This window comes from Oncorhynchus mykiss, chromosome 2 (genome assembly GCF_013265735.2).
Source record: "Oncorhynchus mykiss isolate Arlee chromosome 2, USDA_OmykA_1.1, whole genome shotgun sequence".
NCBI classification, from domain to species: domain Eukaryota; kingdom Metazoa; phylum Chordata; class Actinopteri; order Salmoniformes; family Salmonidae; genus Oncorhynchus; species Oncorhynchus mykiss.
This window is the reverse complement of record NC_048566.1, coordinates 86,954,751-86,976,844: the sequence shown is the minus strand read 5'-3', so window position 1 is coordinate 86,976,844 and position 22,094 is coordinate 86,954,751. Positions and strand designations below refer to the sequence as shown.

Here is a 22,094-nt window from a genome sequence, read left to right as displayed (position 1 = left end):
GGGTTTCTCACACGACTGGCCTCTGTGTGTGATGTTTTTTCCTTGCCTGAATCTAGGATTACAGGGACACTCCACAACTATATTCAATGTGAGGGACAACATTGGGGCTATAATTAAGAAGTTGGAGCTCTTCTCTGTCTGCATTAACAAGGACACAACACACAAGTCTTTCCATCATTGTATGACTGTGTGTGCAAATGAACTCGAGCTTACGGACAATGTCAAATGTGATATAGTGAAGCACGAGTGAGTTGGGTGTGCAATTACGCAGGTACTTTCGACACAGATGACACAAACTGGATTCGTTATCCCTTTCATGCCCTGCCTCTAGTCCACTTACCGATATCTGAACAAGAGAGCCTCATTGAAATTGCAACAAGCGGTTCTGTGAAAATGTTTTTTAAATCAGAAGCTACTGCCAGATTTCTGGATTGGGCTGCGCTCAGAGTATCCTGCCTTGGCAAATCACGCTGTTAAGACGCTGATGCCCTTTGCACCACGTACCTATGCGACAGTGGATTCTCGGCCCTCACTAGCATGAAAACTAAATACAGGCACAGACTGTGTGGAAAATGATTTAAGACTGAGACTCTCCAATACAACCCAACATTGCAGAGCATCCTTTCAAGCACATCCTTCTCATTAACCTGTGGTGAGTAATTTGTACATTGAAAATTGTGAATAGGGTTTTATATGTATGGTTAAATAAAGAGCAAAATGATTGATCATTATTATTTGTGCCCTGGTCCTATAAGAGCTCTTTGTCACTTCCCACGAGTTGGGTTGTGACAAAAACTCACACTCATTCTTATGTTTAATAAATGTATCATATAGTGTGTGTTGCAGGCTTACAATGATGGCAACAAAAAAAATTGAGAGTGCGCTGACCCTGGTGCTAGAGGGGGTACACAGCTGGAGGTTGAATGTTTAAAGGGGTACGAGACTATAAAAAGTTTGGGAACCACTGTTCTGTTGGATTTGACAATTAATCTTGATGGTTGTACAGTCGTCTCAAATAAAACTGTGAAGGACCTCGGCGTTACTCTGGACCATGATCTCTCTTTTAGTGAACATATCAAAACTATTTCAAGGACAGCTTTTTTTTCCATCTACGTAATATTGCAAAAATCTAAATATTTCTGTCCAAAAATGATGCAGAAAAGTTAATCCATGCTTTTGTCACATCTAGATTATTAGACTATTGCAATGCTCTACTTTCTGGCTACCCGGATAAAGCACTAAATAAACTTCAGTTAGTGCTAAACATGGCTGCTAAAATCTTGACCCGAACCTTGATCAAAATTGTATTATATTACTCCAGTGCTAGCGTCTACACTGGCTTCCTGTTAAGGCTAGGGCTGATTTCAAGGTTTTACTGTTTACCTACAAAGCATTACATGGGCTTGCTCCTACCGATCTCTCTGATTTGGTCCTGTCGTACATACCTACACGTACCGCTACGGTCACAAGACGCAGGCCTCCTAATTGTCCCTAGAATTTCTAAGCAAACAGCTGGAGGCAGGGCTTTCTCCTATAGAGCTCAATTTTTATGGAATGATCTACCTATCCATGTGAGAGACGCAGACTCGGTCTTGACCTTTAAGTCTTACTGAAGACTCATCTCTTCAGTAGGTCCTATGATTGAGTGTAGTCTGGCCCAGGGGCGTGAGGGTGAACGGGAAGGCACCGGAGCGACGAACTATCCTTGCGGTCTCTGCCTGGCCGGTTCCCCTCTCTCCACCAGGATTCTCTGCCTCTAACCCTATTGCGGGGGCTGAGTCACTGGCGCTCTTCCATGCCGTCCCTAGGAGGGGTACATCACTTGAGTGGGTTGAGTCACTGACATGATTTTCCTGTCTGGGTTAGCGACCCCCTTGGGTTCGTACCGTGGGGGAGATCTTCGTGGGCTATACTCAGCCTTGTAGGGTAGTAAGTTGGTGATCTATTGATATCCCTCTAGTGGTGTGGAGGCTGTGCTTTGACAAAGTAGGGGTTATATACTGCCTGGTTGGCCCTGTCCAGGGTTATAGTCGGACGAGGCCAGTGTCTCCAGACCCCTCTTGTCTCAGCCTCCAGTATTTATACTGCAATAGTTTGGGTTGGGGGGCTAGGCTCAGTCTGTTATATCTGAAGTATTTCTCCTGTCTTATCCGGTGTCCTGTGTGCATTTAAGTATGCTCCCTCTAATGTGCTGTACCTCGCTCTCCCTCCTCCCCTCTCGGCGAAACCTGAGCCCTGGGACCTTGCCTCAGGACTACCTGGCCTGACGACTCCTTCCCAGTCCACCTGGCCGTGCTGCTGCTCCAGTTTCAACTGTTTTGCCTGCGGCTAGGGAACCCTGACCTGTTCACCGGCCGTGCTACCTTGTCCCGGAACTGCTGTTTTCGACTCTCGCACCTGCTGTCTCGAACTCTGAAAAGTCGGCTATGAAAAGCAAACTGACATTTACTCCTCTACAACCACTGTGATCATTATGATGATTATTGTTATTAGACCCTGCTGGTCATCTATGAACATCTTGGCCATGTACTGTTACATTCTCCACCCGGCACAACCAGAAGAGGACTGGCCACCCCTCAGAGCCTGGTTCTTCTCAAGGTTTCTTCCTAGGTTCCTGCCTTTCAAGAGAGTTTTTCCCGAGCCAACATGCTTTTGCATTGGTTGCCGTTTGTGGTTTTAGGCTGGGTTCTGTATAGGACTTTGTGACATCGGCTGATGTGAAAAGGGCTTCGTAAATAAATGTGATTTGATTTACCCTATCAAGGTGTGTATCAATATAAACGTTTTTATTATTTCTAGCTGCTATGAAAGATAAGGTTCTTATATTTCCTAAACCGTACTGCAAGTGATGCATGTCAATGTTCAGAACGAGCATCGGGGATCTGAAAACTCTCCCTACAGAACACGCCTTTGAACAATGTGTGTAATGGAACTGAGGGTCGTGATCAAGGGCCACATCCAGTCTAGTCCTGTCCAACAAAAACAGCCTAAAAAACATTGTTGATAAACCTGCATCCAATCCTAAACCTTGATTGTCATTAATGAAATGCAATTGAATGTAAATAAGCCTACCTGTAATCGTGACATCGGTGTTGAAGTTTTTGGTCCTTTCTTTTAGTCTGGGCAAACCCGAATTCGTCAAACACCAAACCTTCAGTAGCGCGCCTTTTAATTGAGAATGTGCTGCTTCTTCTTCTACCCATTCTAAATTAGTTACTTTGTAACTGTTTCAAAGACTGTGCATGAAATGTTATACGGTTCGCTACTTTGTTTCTCTGGAACACTGTCAACGTTCAAACACCGCGCCCGTTATTTCGGTTTACGTCATTCACAACTGACAAATGAAAGTGGGGTGTATTCAAGATCCACAACTGCTTCAAACGTTCTGATGTGTGTGTGGCCTACTGAGCAATGTTTTCTCCGAATTAGGCCAATATCTCATAAACCATTGCATCTGTACTATCAAATAAATTGGGCCTTTGTATCTTGTAGCAAACAGTGGCGGTGCAATGACCCTTGTGTAAAAGTCGGAGTTCTTGAATGCCTCCTTATGGCCTTAGACAGTCCAAGGTGTTGTGAATCATAATCAAGGTTGGGAAAATTTCTAGCAGTATGAAAGCCAGACTTTTCTTATCGTTTAGGGAAGATGTGATGTGAGTTGGAATCACAAATCACCACCTTCCTGGCATGTGTGTAGTAATGCACTGCTTAAAGCAGTGGAATATATATATATATATATATATTTTTTTTTTAAAGGATATAGGTGCTAATTAAACCCTCCGATAACCATTTTGAGCAAGACTGCAGGCTCCAAAGTGAAGTTCTATCCCAACAACAACATGCATTGTGATATGTTTGGAGTTTGCTCAATTTCATTCAAAAGTATTGAGAGACATGCCTAATTATATGACACTGCAGTTGTTTGTGTCTGATTACAAGGCTTGACATTAAACAAAAATGACAGCTTGAAATTGACACATTGCAAAATGACAGCAGGAAATTGTTAATTTGAATTGAATGCGTATTTTATTGAAATGTGGAACATGAATTGCATCATTCAAGTCATGAGTGTGTCCCGAATTTAATGGGTTTATCGATCAAGTCATGAGTGTGTCCCGAATTTAATGGGTTTATTGATCCCCTCGCCATTCGATGGAAGTCAGTGTTTCGTCAGCCACACTTGACAACAGAGGGTCCTCTGAATGAGTTGGTAGGGGTGAGGGGGTGGTTTGTGATTCCCCATAAGTATAGTCCACAGAAACCTGCTCTCCTTGTTCCTGGCCACTTATTCCCATGAGTGTTGTAAAACAATGTTTTTGTTTGTTTGTGAGTGAGTTAAATCAATTGCTTTATCAGCTAACGCATGGGACTATTGTCTTGTACATATTTGACATATTAATGGGTTTTTAATATGGAAGATCTGTTTTAGCATTTGTAAACCAAGACTTGAAATAAATTATTGCTGCATTGCTGATGTAGTTCTCTGATTTGTGCTTCCTCACTGTGCTTTTATTACTTTAGCTCTGACTCTGGATCTCTCCTCATAATGGGGCGGCAGGTAGCCTACTGGTTAGAGTGTTGGACTAGTAACGGAAATGTTGCAAGATCGAATACCCGAGCTGACAAGGTAAAAACCTGTCATTCTGCCCCTGAACAAGGCAGTTAACCCACTGTTCCTAGGCCGTCATTGAAAATAAGAATTTGTTCTTAACTGACTTGCCTGGTTAAATAAAAAATAACACAACAATTTGACACAATAAGGCTACATTATATTCAAATTCCCCATGTCACACTTGCTGGGTTTGAACACAGTTCACTTGCCAACCATCCACAACCCCAAGAAGTCCCTCTCCATTTTGGGAGGCACGTTCTGTCTCTTTACTGTTATGAGACCCATGCATCTTTGACCCTGTAAACACACTTTAAAGATCTACAGTAAATGGGATGCAAGCCCATTTATCACACAAGTGTAGCGAATTCAGAGGGCTGTCCATCTGGGCAACTCGGATCGCAAACACATGTTGTGGCCCAATACCTAGCCATTTAGCTATAGCCTTACTACATCCCAATTGTCAAAAGTGTATTTCTCTCCATCTCCTCTCTTGATGCACTCATCTGGAAACCCAGGCTAGATTAATGGGAAATTCCACCACCTTTCAAACTCATTTTCATTATGTCCAGCACAATACAATATTTTTGTCCACATACTTTTGTACAAATACAAAATTATGTGGACACCTGTTAGTCAAACATCTCATCCCAAAAGCATGGGCATTAATGTGGAGTGAGTCCCCCCTTTGCTGCTACAACAGACACTTTCCACTAGATGTTGGAACATTGCTCCAGGGACTTGCTTCCATTCAACCACGAGTGTTAGTGAGGTCGAGCACTGCTGTTGGGCGATTAGACCTGGCTCGCAGTCGCCATTCCAATTCATTCCAAAGTTGTTCGATGGGGTTGAGGTCAGGGCTCTGTGCAGGCCAGTCAAGTTCTTCCTCACCGAACTCGACAAACCATTTCTGTATGGACCTTGCTTTGTGCATGGGGACATTGTCATGCTGAAACAGGAAAGGGCCTTCCCCAAACTGTTGCCACAAAGTTAGAAACACAGAATCGTCTAGAATGTCATTGTATGCTGTAGCATTAAGATTTTCTTTCACTGGAACTTAGAGGCCCAGCCCGAACGATGAAAAACAACCCTAGACCATTATCCCTCTTCCACCAAACGTACGTTTTCCACTGCCCCAGAGTCCAATGGCGGCAAACTTAACAACACTCCAGCCAATGCTTGGCATTATGCATGGTAATCTTGGGCTTGTGTGTGGCGGCTATTGAAACCTATTTCATGAAGCTCCTGACGAACAGTTCTTGCGCTGACGTAGCTTCCACAAGCACTTTGGAACTTGATAGTGAGTGTTGCAACCGAATACAATTTTTACATGCTATGCGCTTTAGCACTCGGCGGTCCCGTTCTGTGAGCTTGTGTAGCCTACCACTTCACGGCTGAGCCGTATGTCTAGGTTGTTGCTCCTAGACGTTTCCATTTCACAATAACAGCATTTACAGTTGACCGGGGAAACTAGCAGAGCAAACTGACTTGTTGGAAAGGTGGCCATCCTATGACAGTGTCACATTGAAAGTCACTGAGCTCTTCAGTACGGGCCATTCTACTGCCAATGTGTGTCTACGGAGATTGCATGGATGTGTGCTCAATTTCATACACCTGTTAGCATCCGGTGTGGCTGAAATAACCAAATCCACTTGAAGGGGTGTCCACATACTTTTGGTCAAATCATGACATCAGTGATCTTCAAGTCAGAGCTCTAGATAGATGTTCAGGTTTCCGAATTGGAATCTCTAGTTGGATGACAGTTTAAAAGTGTTTTTTCTAGTTGGACCTAGTTTTTTTTTTAGTTCCCATTTGTCTTGATCGCACTGAAGTCAGATCCAAGTTCTGAGTTCCGAGTTCCCAATTGTTTTGAATGTGGCATTCTTTTTTTATTTTAAAGGTGGACTATGCAGTAATCTCTCCGCCATACCCTGGTTGCTAAAATTCTAATTGTTCGCCTAATTTCAGTTTATGTGACAAAACAAGCATAGAGAATGTAGAGAATATTGTACCATCTAAACCACTGTGAATTTTCAATAAAAATAATATTGTATTTTCAGTTGCTTGAAGCTGGTGTACAAAACTGAATGTAAAAGACAAAAAAACCACATTTAAGAATGGGAAGCATAGAATTAGAGCATATAGAACAGATCTACCACTTATTAAACTTGCTTTCAAAGATAATGACAGATTTATAACTGACATTTCTATGTGAATTTGGTTGGGTCGCCCAAAAATTAACATATTGCAGCTTTAATGTACTTTTTGTTGTCAAAGAGAAGCATTTTTTAGGACCTTTCTTTTTCATATTTTTAACCACAGATCATGGAAACGCACCGTTTTGTACAGTCGTGGCCAAAAATGTTGAGAATGACACAAATATTAATTTCCACAAAGTTTGCTGCTTCAGTGTCTTTAGACATTTTTGTCAGATGTTACTATGGAATACTGAAGTATAATTATAAGCATTTCATAAGTGTCAAAAGCTTTTATTGACAATTACATAAAGTTGATTCAAAGAGTCAATATTGCAGTGTTGACCCTTCTTTTTCAAGACCTCTGCAATCCGCCCTGGCATGCTGTCAATTAACTTCTGGGCCACTGATGGCAGCCCATTCTTGCAAAATTGTGAGTGAGCCCACTCCCTTGGCTGAGAAGCAACCCCACACATGAATAGTCTCAGGATGCTTTACTGTTGGCGTAACAAAGGACTGATGGTAGCGCTCACTTTGTTTTCTCAGGACAAGCTTTTTTCCAGATGCCCCAAACAATCGTAAGGGGGATTCATCAGAGAAAATGACTTTACCCAAGTCCTCAGCAGTCCAATCCCTAACTGTAGAATATCAGTCTGTCCCTGATGTTTTTCCTGGAGAGAAGTGGCTTTTTTGCTGCCCTTCCTGACACCAGGCCATCCTCCAAAAGACTTTGCCTCACTGTACATTTAGATGCACTCACACCTGCATGCTGCCATTCCTGAGCAAGCTCTGTACTGGTGGTGCCCCGATCCCGCAGCTGAATCAACTTTAGGAGACGGCCCTGGCGCTTGCTGGACTTTCTTGGGCGCCCTGAAGCCTTCTTCACAACAATTGACCCGCTCTCCTTGAAGCTCTTGATGATCCGATAAATGGTTGATTTAGGTGCAATCTTACTGGCAGCAATTTCCTTGCCTGTGAGGCCTTTTTGTAGAAAGCAATGATGACGGCACGTGTTTCCTTGCAGGTAACCATGCTTGACAGAGGAAGAACAATGATTCCAAGCACCACCCTCCTTTTGAAGCTTCCAGTCTGTTATTCGAACTCAATCAGCATGACAGAATGATCTCCAGCCTTGTCCACGTCAACACTCACACCTGTGTTAACGAGACAATCACTGACATGATGTCAGCTGGTCCTTTTGTGGCAGGGCTGAAATGCAGTGGAAATGCTTTTTGGGGATTCAGTTCATTTGCATGGCAAAAAGGGACTTTGCAATTAATTGCAATTCATCTGATCACTCTTCATAACATTCTGGAGTATATGCAAATTGCCATCATACAAACTGAGGCAGCAGACTTTGTGAAAATTCATATTTGTGTCATTCTCAAAACTTTTGGCCACGACTGTAGACACTGGGATGGTGCCAGAAATAATTAATATTTGTATTTATTTATTTCACCTTTATTTAACCAGGTAGGCTAGTTGAGAACAAGTTCTCATTTACAACTGTGACCTGGCCAAGAATAAAGCAAAGCAGTTTGACACATACAACAACACATGGAATAAACAAACATAAGGTCAATAATACAGTAGAAAAAGTATAGATAGAGTGTGTGCAAATGAGGTAAGATAAGGGAGGTAAGGCAATAAATAGGCCATGGTGACAAAGTAATTACAATATACCAATTAAACACTGGAGTGATTGATGTGCAGAAGATGAATGTGCAAGTGGAGATACTGGGATGAAAAGGACCAAGATAAATAAATACAGTATGGGGAAAAGGTAGTTGGATGGGCTAAGGATGCTTTGAGGTTGAAAAGTGGCAGTATGCCCTTTAAGTGAATGATACCTAGTACCAGGTATATGATTAAACTGTTATGTGCAGATGGGAAGAAGGAGAATACAGGGGAGGAAGCCCTTCCAGACCATCGAGGATCAGCCCAGGCCAGTGAAGACGTTCCAGTGAGGGGGTTCGATTAATATCGTCCGGGCGCCCGTTGTCGGCGTGTTTTGCAAGGGTGAAAGTTAATTGCATTCGTTTTGGAACCGGGCTACCTCCCGGGTGTGAGACAGGTGCCCCATTCACAGTTCACAGAGAACAAAGTGACGTAGGAGTACGTGAAGTAATGAGTAGGATTATGTGTTTTCACATGCAAAAGTGATTGCTTTTTAGATTTATCTGCCTTCCCAAATGAAAACCAGTTAGAAAATTCTAACGTTTATTTTATGGAAAAGAGACGTAGAACAGTATTTTATGGAAAAGATTGTTTCTGGACGATGCACCATGCTGCCTTTTTGAAAACATGACCAGGCCGCTTCTCCCTACCCGCTGTCGCCGATGACGTAACGGCCCCTTGCCCGGTTCCCCGCGGTTCAGCATAATCGAATCCGCCCATTGCCATCGGCCAGGTCCCACCTCGGAAAATATTGGCACTCTGTAATTGGAAGGTAGTATGTCCGTTATCTTTTCCTGTTCTCAATCGTTTTCTGATTGGTGAGAGAAAATACGTAGTGTCGTCCTCCTGTGCAATTGGTTTAGAAAAACTAGGTTAGTGGTGCAGCACTGGTCATGACGGAGGGAGAAAGTAGGTCACAGACAGAGTAACGTTACCGTTTTATATCACAGTTCACGTAACATTAGACAGAGGGGTCCATTAGATGGAGATGTCCTAGCTAGTTCATCTCATGTAAGTAGATACATAATATTTTCAGCATGTGTCGTGATGACTAATGGCTAGTTGCATAGCTAGCTATATATCGCGGTTCTAGTTGGCTAACGTCAGCTAACTAACGTTACCTTAGATAACAAGATTAATTTAGGGCTAGCCAAGTTAGGACAATGTAAACTTAACGTTTCGCTGTGGCTAGAAGTGTCTTAGATGAAAGTGTATTTTAGCTGTGGACTAAAATATCCAAGCCTAGTAATGTTAACGTTAGTTAGGGTCTGTAGCTTTTTTTTTTTGCTGGACAGGGGTATCATCCAACGTTAGTTGGATACGTCATTAGTTGGAGCTAGCTGGGCTCGTTAATAATAGTGTGGAACTGCAGCCCGTAATTCGTTGCGTTCCTGCATGTGAGCGCTCCCCCATGTGGGCGTTCCTGCAATTCGGGGCAATCCTGCATGTGGGCATTGGAGGCAACCATAGCTGTATGGATCTGTGCAAAACTGCAACAGTAAGTGTATTTTTTTTAAATATATTTGAAGGATTATTTCTTGTTGATGAAAGATGAGGGCAATATGTTTAGAAAGTCATATCTCACGCAATCATTATTGATATTTCTAGACGTTAAAACAGCGTCGACAGCGTCGGGATTGTAGTTCACATGAGCCAATCGTGGGCAAAGCCAATGGCTGAAAACGGTAATGAGAAGGCAGAATGCCCCCAAGAGTTTGAGTGAGCTAGTGGAAACCCAGCTTGGCTGTCTGAAAGTGACACACGAGGTGGTCCAGTAACTAATAATAAAAGTAAAGTGGCAATATTCCAAGGGATGTATTCATGACATTCCCACATGCAAATAGAACCTGATTGCATTTCATGACATCTATAACGACTTTATATCTGTATCATTCATACTAACCAAATGCTCAAGGAATGGGGTTAGCTACCTGCTAAGAGAGCATTATTTGCAACTTTTAAAAAAAACAACATTTGTAGTAGCTACTATCTTGTCTCATTGCTACAACTCCCGTACGGGCTCGGGAGAGACGAAGGCTGAATGTCATGCGTCCTCCGATACACAACCCAACCAGCCGTACTGCTTCTTAACACAGCGCGCATCCAACCCGGAAGCCAGCCGCACCAATGTGTCGGAGGCTACACCGTGCCCCTGGCAACCTTGGCTAGCGCGCACTGCGCCCGGCCCGCCACAGGAGTCGCTGGTGCGCGATGAGACAAGGAGATCCCTACCGACCAATCCCTCCCTAACCCGGACGACGCTAGGCCAATTGTGCGTCGCCCCACGGACCTCCCGGTCGCGGCCGATTACGACAGAGCCTGGGCGCAAACCCAGGGACTCTGATGGCACAGCTGGTGCTGCAGTATAGCGCCCTTAACCACTGTGCCACCCGGGAGGCAGGCCTACATTTTCTAATGACACAAATCAGCGGTGTAAAATACTTCAGTAGCACTTTAAAGTATTTTTAATTAAATAGTTTTTTGGGGTATCTGTACTTTTACTATTTTATATTTTTTGCAACTTTTCCTCCACTAGATTACTAAAGAAAATAGTATAGTTTAACCTTTCTGATCTCCCCATCCCGGATCCGGGTTCGTGAATACAGACTCAAGCTCATTACCATAACGCAACGTTAACTATTCATGAAAATCGCAAATGAAATGAAATAAATATGCTAGCTCTCAAGCTTAGCCTTTTGTTAACAACACTGTCATCTCAGATTTTCAAAATATGCTTCTCAACCATTGCAAAACAAGCATTTGTGTAACAGTATTGATGGCTAACGTAGCATTTAGCATTAACATTCAGCTGGCAACATTTACACAAAAAAACAGAAAAGCATTCAAAAAAATCATTTACCTTTGAAGAACTTCAGATGTTTTCAATGAGGAGACTCTCAGATAGCAAATGTTCAGTTTTTCCTGAAAGATTATTTGTTTAGGACAAATCGCTCCGTTTTCTGCGTCACGTTTAGCTATGAAAAGAACCCTGTATCCAGGATTGTGTAAATCTATCAGCAAGCTCATTAGCATAACACAACGTTAACTATTTATGAAAATCGCAAATGAAATGAAATAAATATGCCATCTCTCAAGCTTAGCCTTTTGTAAACAACACTGTCATCTCAGATTTTCAAAATATGCTTCTCAACCATAGGAAAACAATAATTTGTGTAAAAGTAGCTAGCTAGAGTCAGCATTTCGCGTTAGCATTTAGCGTTAGCATTAGCGTTAGCATCCAGCACGCAACATTAACAAAAACATAAAAGCCTTCAAATAAAATCATTTACCTTTGAAGAACTTCTGATGTTTTCAATGAGGATACTCTCAGTTAGATAGCAGATGCTCAGTTTTTCCAAAAAGATTCCTTGTGTATTAGAAATAGCTCCGTTTTATACATCACATTTGGCCACCAAAAAAAATCCATAAATTCAGTCCTCAAAACGCAAACTTTTTTCCAAATTAACTCCATAATATCGACTGAAAACATGGCAAACGTTGTTTAGAATCAATCATCAAGGTGTTTTTCACATATCTCTTCATTGATACATCGTTCTTGGACACATGCTTTCTCCCCTGAATCAAATGGTAAAGTGGAAGCAGCTGGCAATTGCGCACCGAATTCGACGCAGGACACCAGGCGGACACCTGGGAAATGTAGTCTCTTATGGTCAATCTTCCAATGATATGCCTACAAATACGTCACAATGCTGCTAAGACCTTGGGCGAACGACAGAAAGTGTAGGCTCATTCGTTGCGCAATCACAGCCATATAAGGAGAGAATGGAAAACAGAGCTTCAGAAATTCTGCTAATTCCTGGGTGATGCATCATCTTGGTTTCGCCTGTAGAATGAGTTCTGGGGCACTTACAGACAAAATCTTTGCAGATTCTGAAACTTCAGAGTGTTTTCTTTCCAAAACTGTCAAGAATATGCATAGTCGAGCATCTTTTCGTGACAAAATATCGCGCTTAAAACGGGAACGTTTTTTATCCAAAAATGAAATAGCGCCCCTAGAGCTCTAACAGGTTAATTCAACCAAAAAGTGCATTTTCAATGCTTAACAGTAGGGATGCACAATATATCGGTGAACATATCGGAATCGGACGATTATTAGCTAAAAATGGCAACCTCGGTATCGGCTGATGTCTAGTTTAACAACTGATGTCAAAGCTGACGTGCATACCTAAACTCAGCAAAATTCATTTATTTTCAGCAAACTTAATTAACATGTGTAAGTATTTGTATGCACATACCAAGATTCGACAACTGAGACATAAACTGAACAAGTTCCGCAGACATGTGACTAACATAAATTGAATAATGTATTCCAGAACAAAGGGAGGGTCAAAAGTAACAGTCAGTATCTGGTGTGGCCACCAGCTGCATTAAGTACTTCAGTGCATCTCCTCCTCATGGACTGCACCAGAGTTGCCCTTTCTTGCTGTGAGATGTTACCCCACTCTTCCACCAAGGCACCTGCAAGTTCCCGGACATTACTGGGGGGAATGGGTCTGGCCCTCACCCACCGATCCAACAGGCCCCAGACGTGCTCAATGGGATTGAGATCCGGGCTCTTCGCTGGCCATGGCAGAACACTGACATTCCTGTCTTGCAGGAAATCACGCACAGAACGAGCAGTGTGGCTGATGGCATTGTCATGCTGGAGAGTCATGTCAGGATGAGCCTGCAGTAAGGGTACCACATGAGGGAGGATGTTGTCTTCCCTGTAACGCACAGCGTTGAGATTGCCAGCAGTGACAACAAGCTCAGTCCGATGATGCTGTGATACACCACTCCAGACCCTCCACCTCCAAATCGATCCCGCTCCAGAGTACAGGCATCGGTGTAACGCTCATTCCCTTTGACAATAAACGCAAAACCGACCGTCACCCCTGGTGAGACAAAACCACGACTCGTCAGTGCAGAGTACTTTTTGCCAGTCCTGTCTGGTCTAGCGACAGTGGGTTTGCCCTAAGGTGATGTTGTTGCCGGTGATGTCTGGTGAGGACCTGCCTTACAACAGGCCTACAAGCCCTCAGTCCAGCCTCTCTCAAATCAAAGTTTATTTGTCACGCGTGCCAAATACAACAGGTAGACGTTACAGTGAAATGCTTACTTACAGGCTCTAACCAATAGTGCAAAAAAGGTGTTAGGTAAACAATAGGTAAGGAAAGAAGTAAAAAAACAGGCTATATACAGTAGCAAGGCTATAAAAGTAGCGAGGCTACATGCAGACACCGGTTAGTCAGGCTGATTGAGGTAGATTGTACATGTAGATATGGTTGAAGTGACTAGATATATATGATGAACATATATACGCAGCAGCGTAAAAAGCGGGGTGGGGGGGGACACATAATGTAAATAGTCCGGGTAGCTATTTGATTACCTGTTCAGGAGTCTAATGGCTTGGGGGAAAAAATGTTGAGAAGCCTTTTTGTCCTAGACTTGGCACTCCGAAACCGCTTGCCATGCGGTAGTAGAGAGAACAGTCTATGACTGGAGTGGCTGGGGTCTTTGGCAATTTTTAGGGCCTTTCCTCTGACACTGCCGGGTGTAGAGGTCCTGGATGGCAGGCAGCTTAGCGCCAGTGATGTACTGGGCCGTACCCACTACCCGCTGTAGTGCCTTGCAATGCTCTCAATGTTACAGCTGTAGAACCTTTTGAGGATCTCAGGACCCATGCAAATCTTTTTAGTTTCCTGAGAGGGAACAGGCTTTTTCATGCTCTCTTCATGACTGTCTTGGTGTGTTTGGACCATTCTAGTTTGTTGTTGATGTGGACACCAAGGAACTTGAAGCTCTCAACCTGCTCCACTACAGCCCCGTCGATGAGAATTGGGGCGTACTTGGTCCTCCTTTTCCTGTAGTCCACAATCATCTCCATAGTCTTGGTTACATTGAGGGATAGGTTTTTATTCTGGCACCACCCAGCCAGGTCTCTGACCTCCTTCCTATAGGCTGTCTCGTCATTGTCGGTGATCAGGCTGTTGTGTCGTCTGCAAACTTATTGATGGTGTTGGAGTCGTGCCTGGCCATGCAGTCGTGGGTGAACAGGGAGTACAGGAGGGGACTGTGCACGCACCCTGTGGCGCTCCAATGTTGAGGATCAGCGTGGCAGATGTGTTGCTACCTACCCTCACCACCTGGGGGCGGCCCGTCAGGAAGTCCAGGATCCAGTTGCAGAGGAAGGTGTTTAGTCCCAGGATCCTTAGCTTAGTGATGAGCTTTGAGGGTACTATAGTGTTGAACGCTGAGCTGTAGTCAATGAATAGCATTCTCACGTAAGTGTTCCTTTTGTCCAGGTGGGAAAGGGCAGTGGGGAGTGCAATAGAGATTGCATCATCTGTGGATCTGTTTGGGTGGTATGCAAATTGGAGTGGGTCTAGGGTTTCTGGGATAATGGTGTTGATGTGAGTCATTACCAACCTTTTCAAAGCACTTCATGGCTACGGACTTTAAATAAAAAACATCTGGTAGGCTCGTGTCACTGGGCAGCTCGCGGCTGTGCTTCCCTTTGTAGTCTGTAATAGTTTGCATGCCCTGCCACATAAGACGAGCGTCGGAGCCGGTGTAGTATGATTCAATCTTAGCCCTGTATTGACGCTTTGCCTGTTTGATGGTTCGTCGCAGGGCATAGCAGGATTTCCAGGTTATAGTCCCGAAAGCGGCAGCTCTACCCTTTTGCTCAGTGCGAATGTTGCCTGTAATCCATGGCTTGTGGTATGTACGTATAGTCACTGTGGGGATGATGTCCTCGATGCACTTATTGATAAAGCCAATGACTGATGTGATGTACTCCTCAATGCCATCGGAGGATTCCCGGAACATGTTCCAGTCTGTGATAGCAAAACAGTCCTGTAATTTAGCATCTGCTTCATCTGACCACTTTTTTTATAGACCAAGTCACTGGTGCTTCCTGCTTTAATTTTTTCTTGTAATCAGGATAGAGTTGTGGTCGGATTTACCAAATGGAGGGCGAGGGAGAGCTTTGTACGCGTCTCTGTGTGTGGAGTACAGGTGATCTCAAAAAAATGTCCCTCTGGTTACACATTTTAAAATGTTGATAGAAATTTGGTAGAACTGATTTAACTTTCCCTGCATTAAAGTCTCCGGCAACTAGGAGTGCCGCCTCTGGGTGAGTGGTTTCCTGTTTGCTTATTTCCTTATACAGCTGACTGAGTGCCGTCTTAGTGCCAGCATCTGTCTGTGGTTGTAAATAAACAGGCACAAAACGTATAGCTGAGAACTCTCTAGGCAGGTAGTGTGGCCTGCAATTTATCACAATATACTCTACTTCAGGCGAGCATAATCTAGAGACTTCCTTAGATATCGTGCACCAGCTCTTGTATACGAATATGCACAGACAAATATCCATGTCGTCATTCAGCCACGATTCCGTGAAACATAGGATATTACGGTTTTTGATGTCCCGTTGGTAGGATATTCGTGATCATACCTCGTCTAATTTAATGTCCAATGATTGCATGTTGGCGAGTAGTATTGACGGTAACGGCAGCTTTCCCAGTCGCCTTCTCCGGGTCCTGACCAGGCATCCGTCTCTTTGTCCTCTGTACCTGGGTCGCTTCGTCTTGCAAATAACGGGGATCGGCCCTGTGGGGTGTTTGGAGAATGTCTTGTGCGTCGTCCTTGTTGAAGATTTTATCTTCATCTATTCCGAGGTGAGTGATCGCTGTCCTGATATACAGAAGCTCTTTTTTTCCGTAAGATACGGTTGCAAAAACATTATGTACAAAATAAGTTACAAATAACGTGAAAAAAACCTGCATAGTAGCACAATTGGTTGGGCGCCTGTAAAACTGCTGCCATTTCTAACGGCGCCTATTGCGGACAGTCTGAGCACTGATGGAGGGACTGTGTGTTTCTGGTGTAACTCGGGCTTAAAAGCAGCTAAAATTGTAAATATCGGTTATTGATATTGGGGGTTTTTTTGGCAAGGAAAATATCGGCTATCGGTATCGGCCAAAAATGTCATGTCTGTGCATCACTAGTTGACAGTGCATGTCAGAGTTAAAACCAAGCCATGAGGTCAAAGGAATTGTCCGTTGAGCTCCAAGACAGGATTGTGTCGATGCACATGTCTGGGGAAGGGTACCAAAACATTTCTGCAGCATTGAAGGTCCCCAAGAACACAGTATCCTTCATCATTCTTAAATGGAAGACGTTTGGAACAATCAAGACTCTTCCTAGAGCTGGCCACCCAGCCAAACTGAGCAATCGAGGGAGAAGGGCCTTGGTCATAGAGGTGACAAAGAACCCAATGTTTATTCTGAAAGAGTTCCTCTGTGGAGATGGGAGAACCTTCCAGAAGGACAACGATCTCTGCAGCAGTCCCCAAATCAGGCCTTTATGGTTGAGTTGCCAGGCGGAAGCCACTCCTCAGTAAAGGGAACATGACAGCCACTTGGAGTTTGCCAATAGGCACCTAAAGGACTTTTTCAGCGGCAGGGACTGGGAGACTAGTCAGGATTGAGGGGAAAAATAAACGGAGCAAAGTACAGAGAGATCCTTGAATTTTTTTATTTTTTTTTAAACAACTCAGGGCCTCAGACTGGGGTGAAGTTTCATCTTCCAACAGGACAACGACCCTGAGCACACAGCCAAGACAACGCAGGAGTGGCTGTTGGACAAGTCTCTGAATGTCATTGAGTGGCCCAGCAAGAGCCCGGGCTTGAACCCGATCGATCATCTCTGGAGAGACCTGAAAATAGCTGTGCAGTGACACGCCCCATGCAACCTGACATAGCTTGAGAGGAATGGGAGAAACTCCCCAAATACAGTTGTGCCAAGCTTGTAGTGTCATACCCAAGAAGACTCAAGGCTATAATCACTGCCAATGGTGCTTCAACAAAGTAATGAGTAAAGGGTTTGAATACTTATGTTTTGCTTTCTTGGCCAGGTCGCAGTTGTAAATGAGGACTTGTTCTCAACTAGCTTACCTGGTTGAATAAAGGTGAAAAAATAAATAAATGTGGACTATGACTGCTAGCTAGTGTACTGTACCTAACCAAACAATGCTGCTTTGTGACAACTTTGGCTGGCAGGTTTTTGACTCCGTAAAGCCTGTTCATTGCCAGTGAGTTGTACTTTGGCAGGGTCCAACATTGTGTCCGAATACCGGTGCTTTATTTGGTAACATGTTACACTCACATGTAATGCTCCAAACTGCCTTTTTGCATTTTGAATATGCTCACAAGTTCCTTGATGTGTTCTTGGCATGATGGATCATTTCTGAGACTTCTGTCATGACTGTTGGTTGTAAATCCATGGGCCATGGAATAAGCTTTCTATGGAATGGAACTACACTATGTCCTCAGCTGTGCCTGGGAGCCATTCTGTGATTATATCCTCAGAGACCATGCTTTAATCAAACTAGGCTATCCATTGCCAATGCTGTAAGTAGGCAGCTGTATGCAATAAAGGAGAGAAATTGAGCCGGTGAGGCTGACCCAGTTTTCTGCTTCGCGTTGTTTTGATCATGACACAGTGGTTTTCCCAGTGCTTTGTCCCACTCCCTCAGAAAACACTAACAAGAAGTGCTTTTCTTTTTCAGGCCAGGAAGAAAAGAAGCCTTTTAAACTACTGTCGAGAGTGACCTCGAAAGGCCTAAAATAGCCATGAATTAATGGTTGGCTCAATGGAATAAGATAAATGGAATAGTATTTTGCATGTATAATCCATTCAATCAAGACTCTAACCCTCCTGATTAATAATAACCTATAGTATATTATGTGGCCATTATTTAATGTTCAGTTCAAGACGACTTTAATGTGAAATTGCTTTTATGCTGACATCCTTCAGTCTTTTCCACAAGCACATGGAGTAGCCAGCCAGGATCCCCCTGGCCAAGGGGGTCTGGGGTGGCTTGCACCTCCCAGGTTAAGAATTGTTTTGCTGAACAAACTCTTTTGGTGGCCTCTGGTATATTCAAATGCCTTGATTACAACCAAAATACACAGCAAAATTATTTTACATTTTAGTAGACGCTCTTATCCAGTGCAACTTACATGCATTTTCATAATTTTTTCCCCGTAATGGTCCCCTTTGAGAATTGAACCCAGAACCCTGGCATTGCAAGCACCATGCTCTACCAACTGAGCCACACTATTCAAATATTGAATACTTTGAGTTTACCTCCCAGATTGGATTTATTTTTGTGTGCTATTGTGTTTACATCCTAAATTACTGAAAATGTATGAATTAAGTGTATTGTTATTTTGGGGGATATTGTCTAGGCCTATTGCATCAGGACTATTTTCTAAGTAGCAGAACATTTAACCCGTCTTCTCTTGAGATCCAAGTATTTTACTGCAAGATATGAATTGCCACAATTATGTGTGTTCTTCAAATTATATATTTGATTTAATCAGAAAATATAAAATAATTGTAAAGGTAATTTTTAATCAAACAAATTGTGTGATTGGTACTTTTTTCAAATGACAAAATGGGTCTGTAAAATAAACAGAACAGATGCTCAATTAATTTCTGGATCCATACCTGTTAAGAGAAGAGGGCGAACAACATCAGTTAAATTAGTGAAAGAATTTCAACAATTGTTTGCAACTCTTTGTGAATTGCAGTATGTCATTAATACATTTTAAAAAACACTTAAACAACTCACTCAGATGTCTTCTTAAAGAATCTTGTAAGAGTCTGCAGACTTTGTCAGACGTCAAGCTTCCTTTTTAAGAGGCATTTTCTCAGCTATCTGCAATACAGGTATGATTGAAGAATGAAGCAGGTGTTAATCATGAACTTTGCTACACAGAAAGCAGCAGTTGACTACTCCATTGTATTTGAAAATACCGTGTAAGTATAATTAGCTTTTAAAACAATGAATTCTGTTTTCTTTTATATTTTGGACCAGAGTGAGGCTCACTCCTCTTGCCTACCTATTGTTCCTGCAGTGAGGAAGATTCTTTGGTTTTCATAATTTATCTGCAGATATTCACCAAAAAGCCTACCAGAATGCAAATTAGGGAGACAAATGAACTGCTCTCTTACTGATGCGATTTGGATCTGGCAAGTCCTAATGGACTTCATATTGAAAAAATACAAACGAGATCTTTAGTTTACTTGTTCTTTAGGCAGTACCATGGACATAACTATGATTTTATGAATGATAACGATATGAGATCGACTTAATTCAGTCAGTTCGACACCATTTATAAACTAGTCAAGCTTGCTTTTCATCAATAAAAAAGAGTAAGCCTATGCGCTAGCACTTTGGCTGCATATGAATCGTGAAAGAAAATAAATGATTGTGCCAGAAAACAATAGGCTAAGTGGATTTCGACTCATCGTTACCACATTATATGGGACGTGCAAATTGACCCACATAGATGTTAAAGGAGCATCATGCTTTCTCCTTCTGTGTAAAGAAATTTGACTGCAACCGTAGTGTACACAACACACATTGCTGAACACAAGGGCCGCTATTTTCGAACCCCACTGAGTCGCTGTAATCTGAATCTTAGCAATGCTAACAAATACATGGAAAATCCCATTTAGAATGATAAATGCTAACGAGTACATTGCATATAGTCTCTGACCTAAACAATTTTCAGGACAGACATCCCAGCTCATAAAGTTATAGCATTAACAAAAAATTCTACTCAGTTTGCTGCACTCACAAAACCAATATTAGACGGCAAGGCTATTGATATAAGAGGGGATTCTCTGCGATTACAAAACAATGCTTGATTTTGAAAGAAGCTAACCACTTAGCTAGATAGCTAACTAGCTACTAAATTAGCAAACCAAATGCACAACTGTATAACTTTTAGCACATTCCATACTGTAACTAGGTCACCTGGCACTTGCTGCAGTACAGTTAGTGACTCACAAGACTCTGTTCTCTCGTCATTGTCTGCCTGTAAATAAACACCACGTGGCTGGTGACTACTGGTAAGCTTGAAATGACCGGTGAAATGAAGAACATGATCTTTATCTTCTAACGTATTGCACAAGTTGACTGCAGGTATTTACCCAAGCCTAATTCTTATAGTTCATTCTAGTGGGAGAGGGCTGGGCTGACTTTTCTTCTGACTTGCTAATTGTAAAAAAAATTTAAAAAAAAATAAAATTAACTAATTTCTCTCTAACTTGGAAAAAGTACCCGGCTGAAAATAAGTGTGTAACCGGCAGTATAGCTGGCGCTAGTGAAAAACACTGATCCTTGACCTTCCAACATAGCCTATTGCTTGAGTTTCTGTGATGTGTAAACTAGGTCTAGAATGTTAGGATTTGTGCCATAGTCGGAACACATCTGACAGTCCTCTTCTCTGTACAGGTAGCGCACCTATCCCAGTGTCCCAGAGGAGGAATAGAAGCCAGGCCAACCAACCAGGAGGTGTTTCTCTCTCTTCATCTCAAACCACGGTATGGTATCACTCACTATGGGGTGTCTACCAACTCTGCCCAGAGTGGGTGAAAATGCACTTTGGTGATGAAATTTCACTTCCTTGTGTTTATAAATACAATTTTCAAATCAAATTTGATTGGTCACATACACATGGTTAGCAGATGTTAATGCGAGTGTAGCAAAATGCTTCTAGTTCCGACATTGCAGTAATATCTAACAAATTCACAACGACTACCATATACACACAAATGTAAAACGTTGAATATGTACATATGATATATGGATGAGCGATGGTCGTACGGCATAGGCAAGATGCAGTAGATGTTATAGAAAACAGTATATACAGTCGTGGCCAAAAGTTGAGAATGACACATTAATTTCCACTAAGTTTGTTGCTTCAGTGTCTAGACATTTTTGTCAGATGTTACTATGGAATACTGAAGTATAATTACAAGCATTTCATAAGTGTCAAAAGCTTTTGACAATTACATGAAGTTGATGAAGAGTCATTATTTGCAGTGTTGACCCTTCTTTTTCAAGACCTCTGCAATCCTCCCTGGCATGCTGTCAATTAACTTCTGGCCCACATCCTGACAGGTGGCAGCCCATTCTTGCGTAATCAATGTTTGGAGTTTGTCAGAATTTGTGGGTTTTTGTTTGTCCACCCGCCTCTTGAGGATTGACCACAAGTTCTCAATGGGATTAAGGTCTGGGGAGTTTCCTGGCCATGGACCCAAAATATCAATGTTTTGTTCTCTGAGCCACTTAGTTATCACTTTTGTCTTATGGCAAGGTGTTCCATCATGCTGGAAAAGGCATTGTGAAGTTGCTCTCGGAGGATGTGTTGGTACCATTCTTTATTCATGGCTGTGTTCTTAGGCAAAATTGTGAGTGAGCCCACTCCCTTGGCTGAGAAGCAACCCCACACATGAATGGTCTCAGGATGCTTTACTGTTGGCATGACACAGGACTGATGGTAGCGCTCACCTTGTCTTCTCCGGACAAGCCTTTTTCCGGATGCTCCAAACAATCAGAAAGGGGATTCATCAGAGAAAATGACTTTACCCCAGTCCACAGCAGTCCAATCCCTGTACCTTTTGCGGAATATCAGTCTGTCCCTGATGTTTTTCCTGGAGAGAAGTGGCTTATTTTACTGCCCTTCTTGACACCAGGCCATCCTCCAAAAGTCTTCGCCTCACTGTGCGTGCAGATGCACTCACACCTGCCT

General features: G+C 42.8%; 2 protein-coding genes across 9 annotated transcripts in view; one reads left to right on the top strand and one right to left on the bottom strand.

Annotated features, from left to right (window-relative positions):
* si:ch211-266k8.4 (carabin) overlaps positions 1–3,518 on the bottom strand; it is a 54,227-nt gene extending 50,709 nt beyond the window's left edge. For 2 of the 3 annotated variants that reach the window (XR_005038629.1, XR_005038628.1), the window contains exon 1: positions 3,073–3,518. Coding sequence is in view for 1 of the 3 variants with exons in the window: in XM_021575388.2 (XP_021431063.2) it covers positions 3,073–3,203 (131 nt within the window). In the remaining 2 variants the exon portion in view is untranslated. The remainder of the gene's footprint in view (positions 1–3,072) is intronic. The other variant, XM_021575388.2, reaches the window with a different exon arrangement.
* A 5,821-nt stretch (positions 3,519–9,339) lies between these two features.
* LOC110498693 (aryl hydrocarbon receptor nuclear translocator-like protein 1) overlaps positions 9,340–22,094 on the top strand; it is a 29,211-nt gene continuing 16,456 nt past the window's right edge. Inside the window, exons 1-4 of one of the 6 annotated variants that reach the window (XM_021575336.2) lie at positions 9,348–9,492; positions 9,841–9,979; positions 19,271–19,311; positions 20,795–20,883. In XM_021575336.2, coding sequence (XP_021431011.2) covers positions 9,927–9,979; positions 19,271–19,311; positions 20,795–20,883 — 183 coding nt within the window. In that variant the 5' untranslated portion in view covers positions 9,348–9,492; positions 9,841–9,926. Of the gene's footprint in view, positions 9,980–19,270; positions 19,312–20,794; positions 20,884–22,094 lie in introns of all 6 variants that reach the window. The other 5 variants (XM_036958066.1, XM_021575334.2, XM_021575350.2 and 2 more) reach the window with 5 other exon arrangements.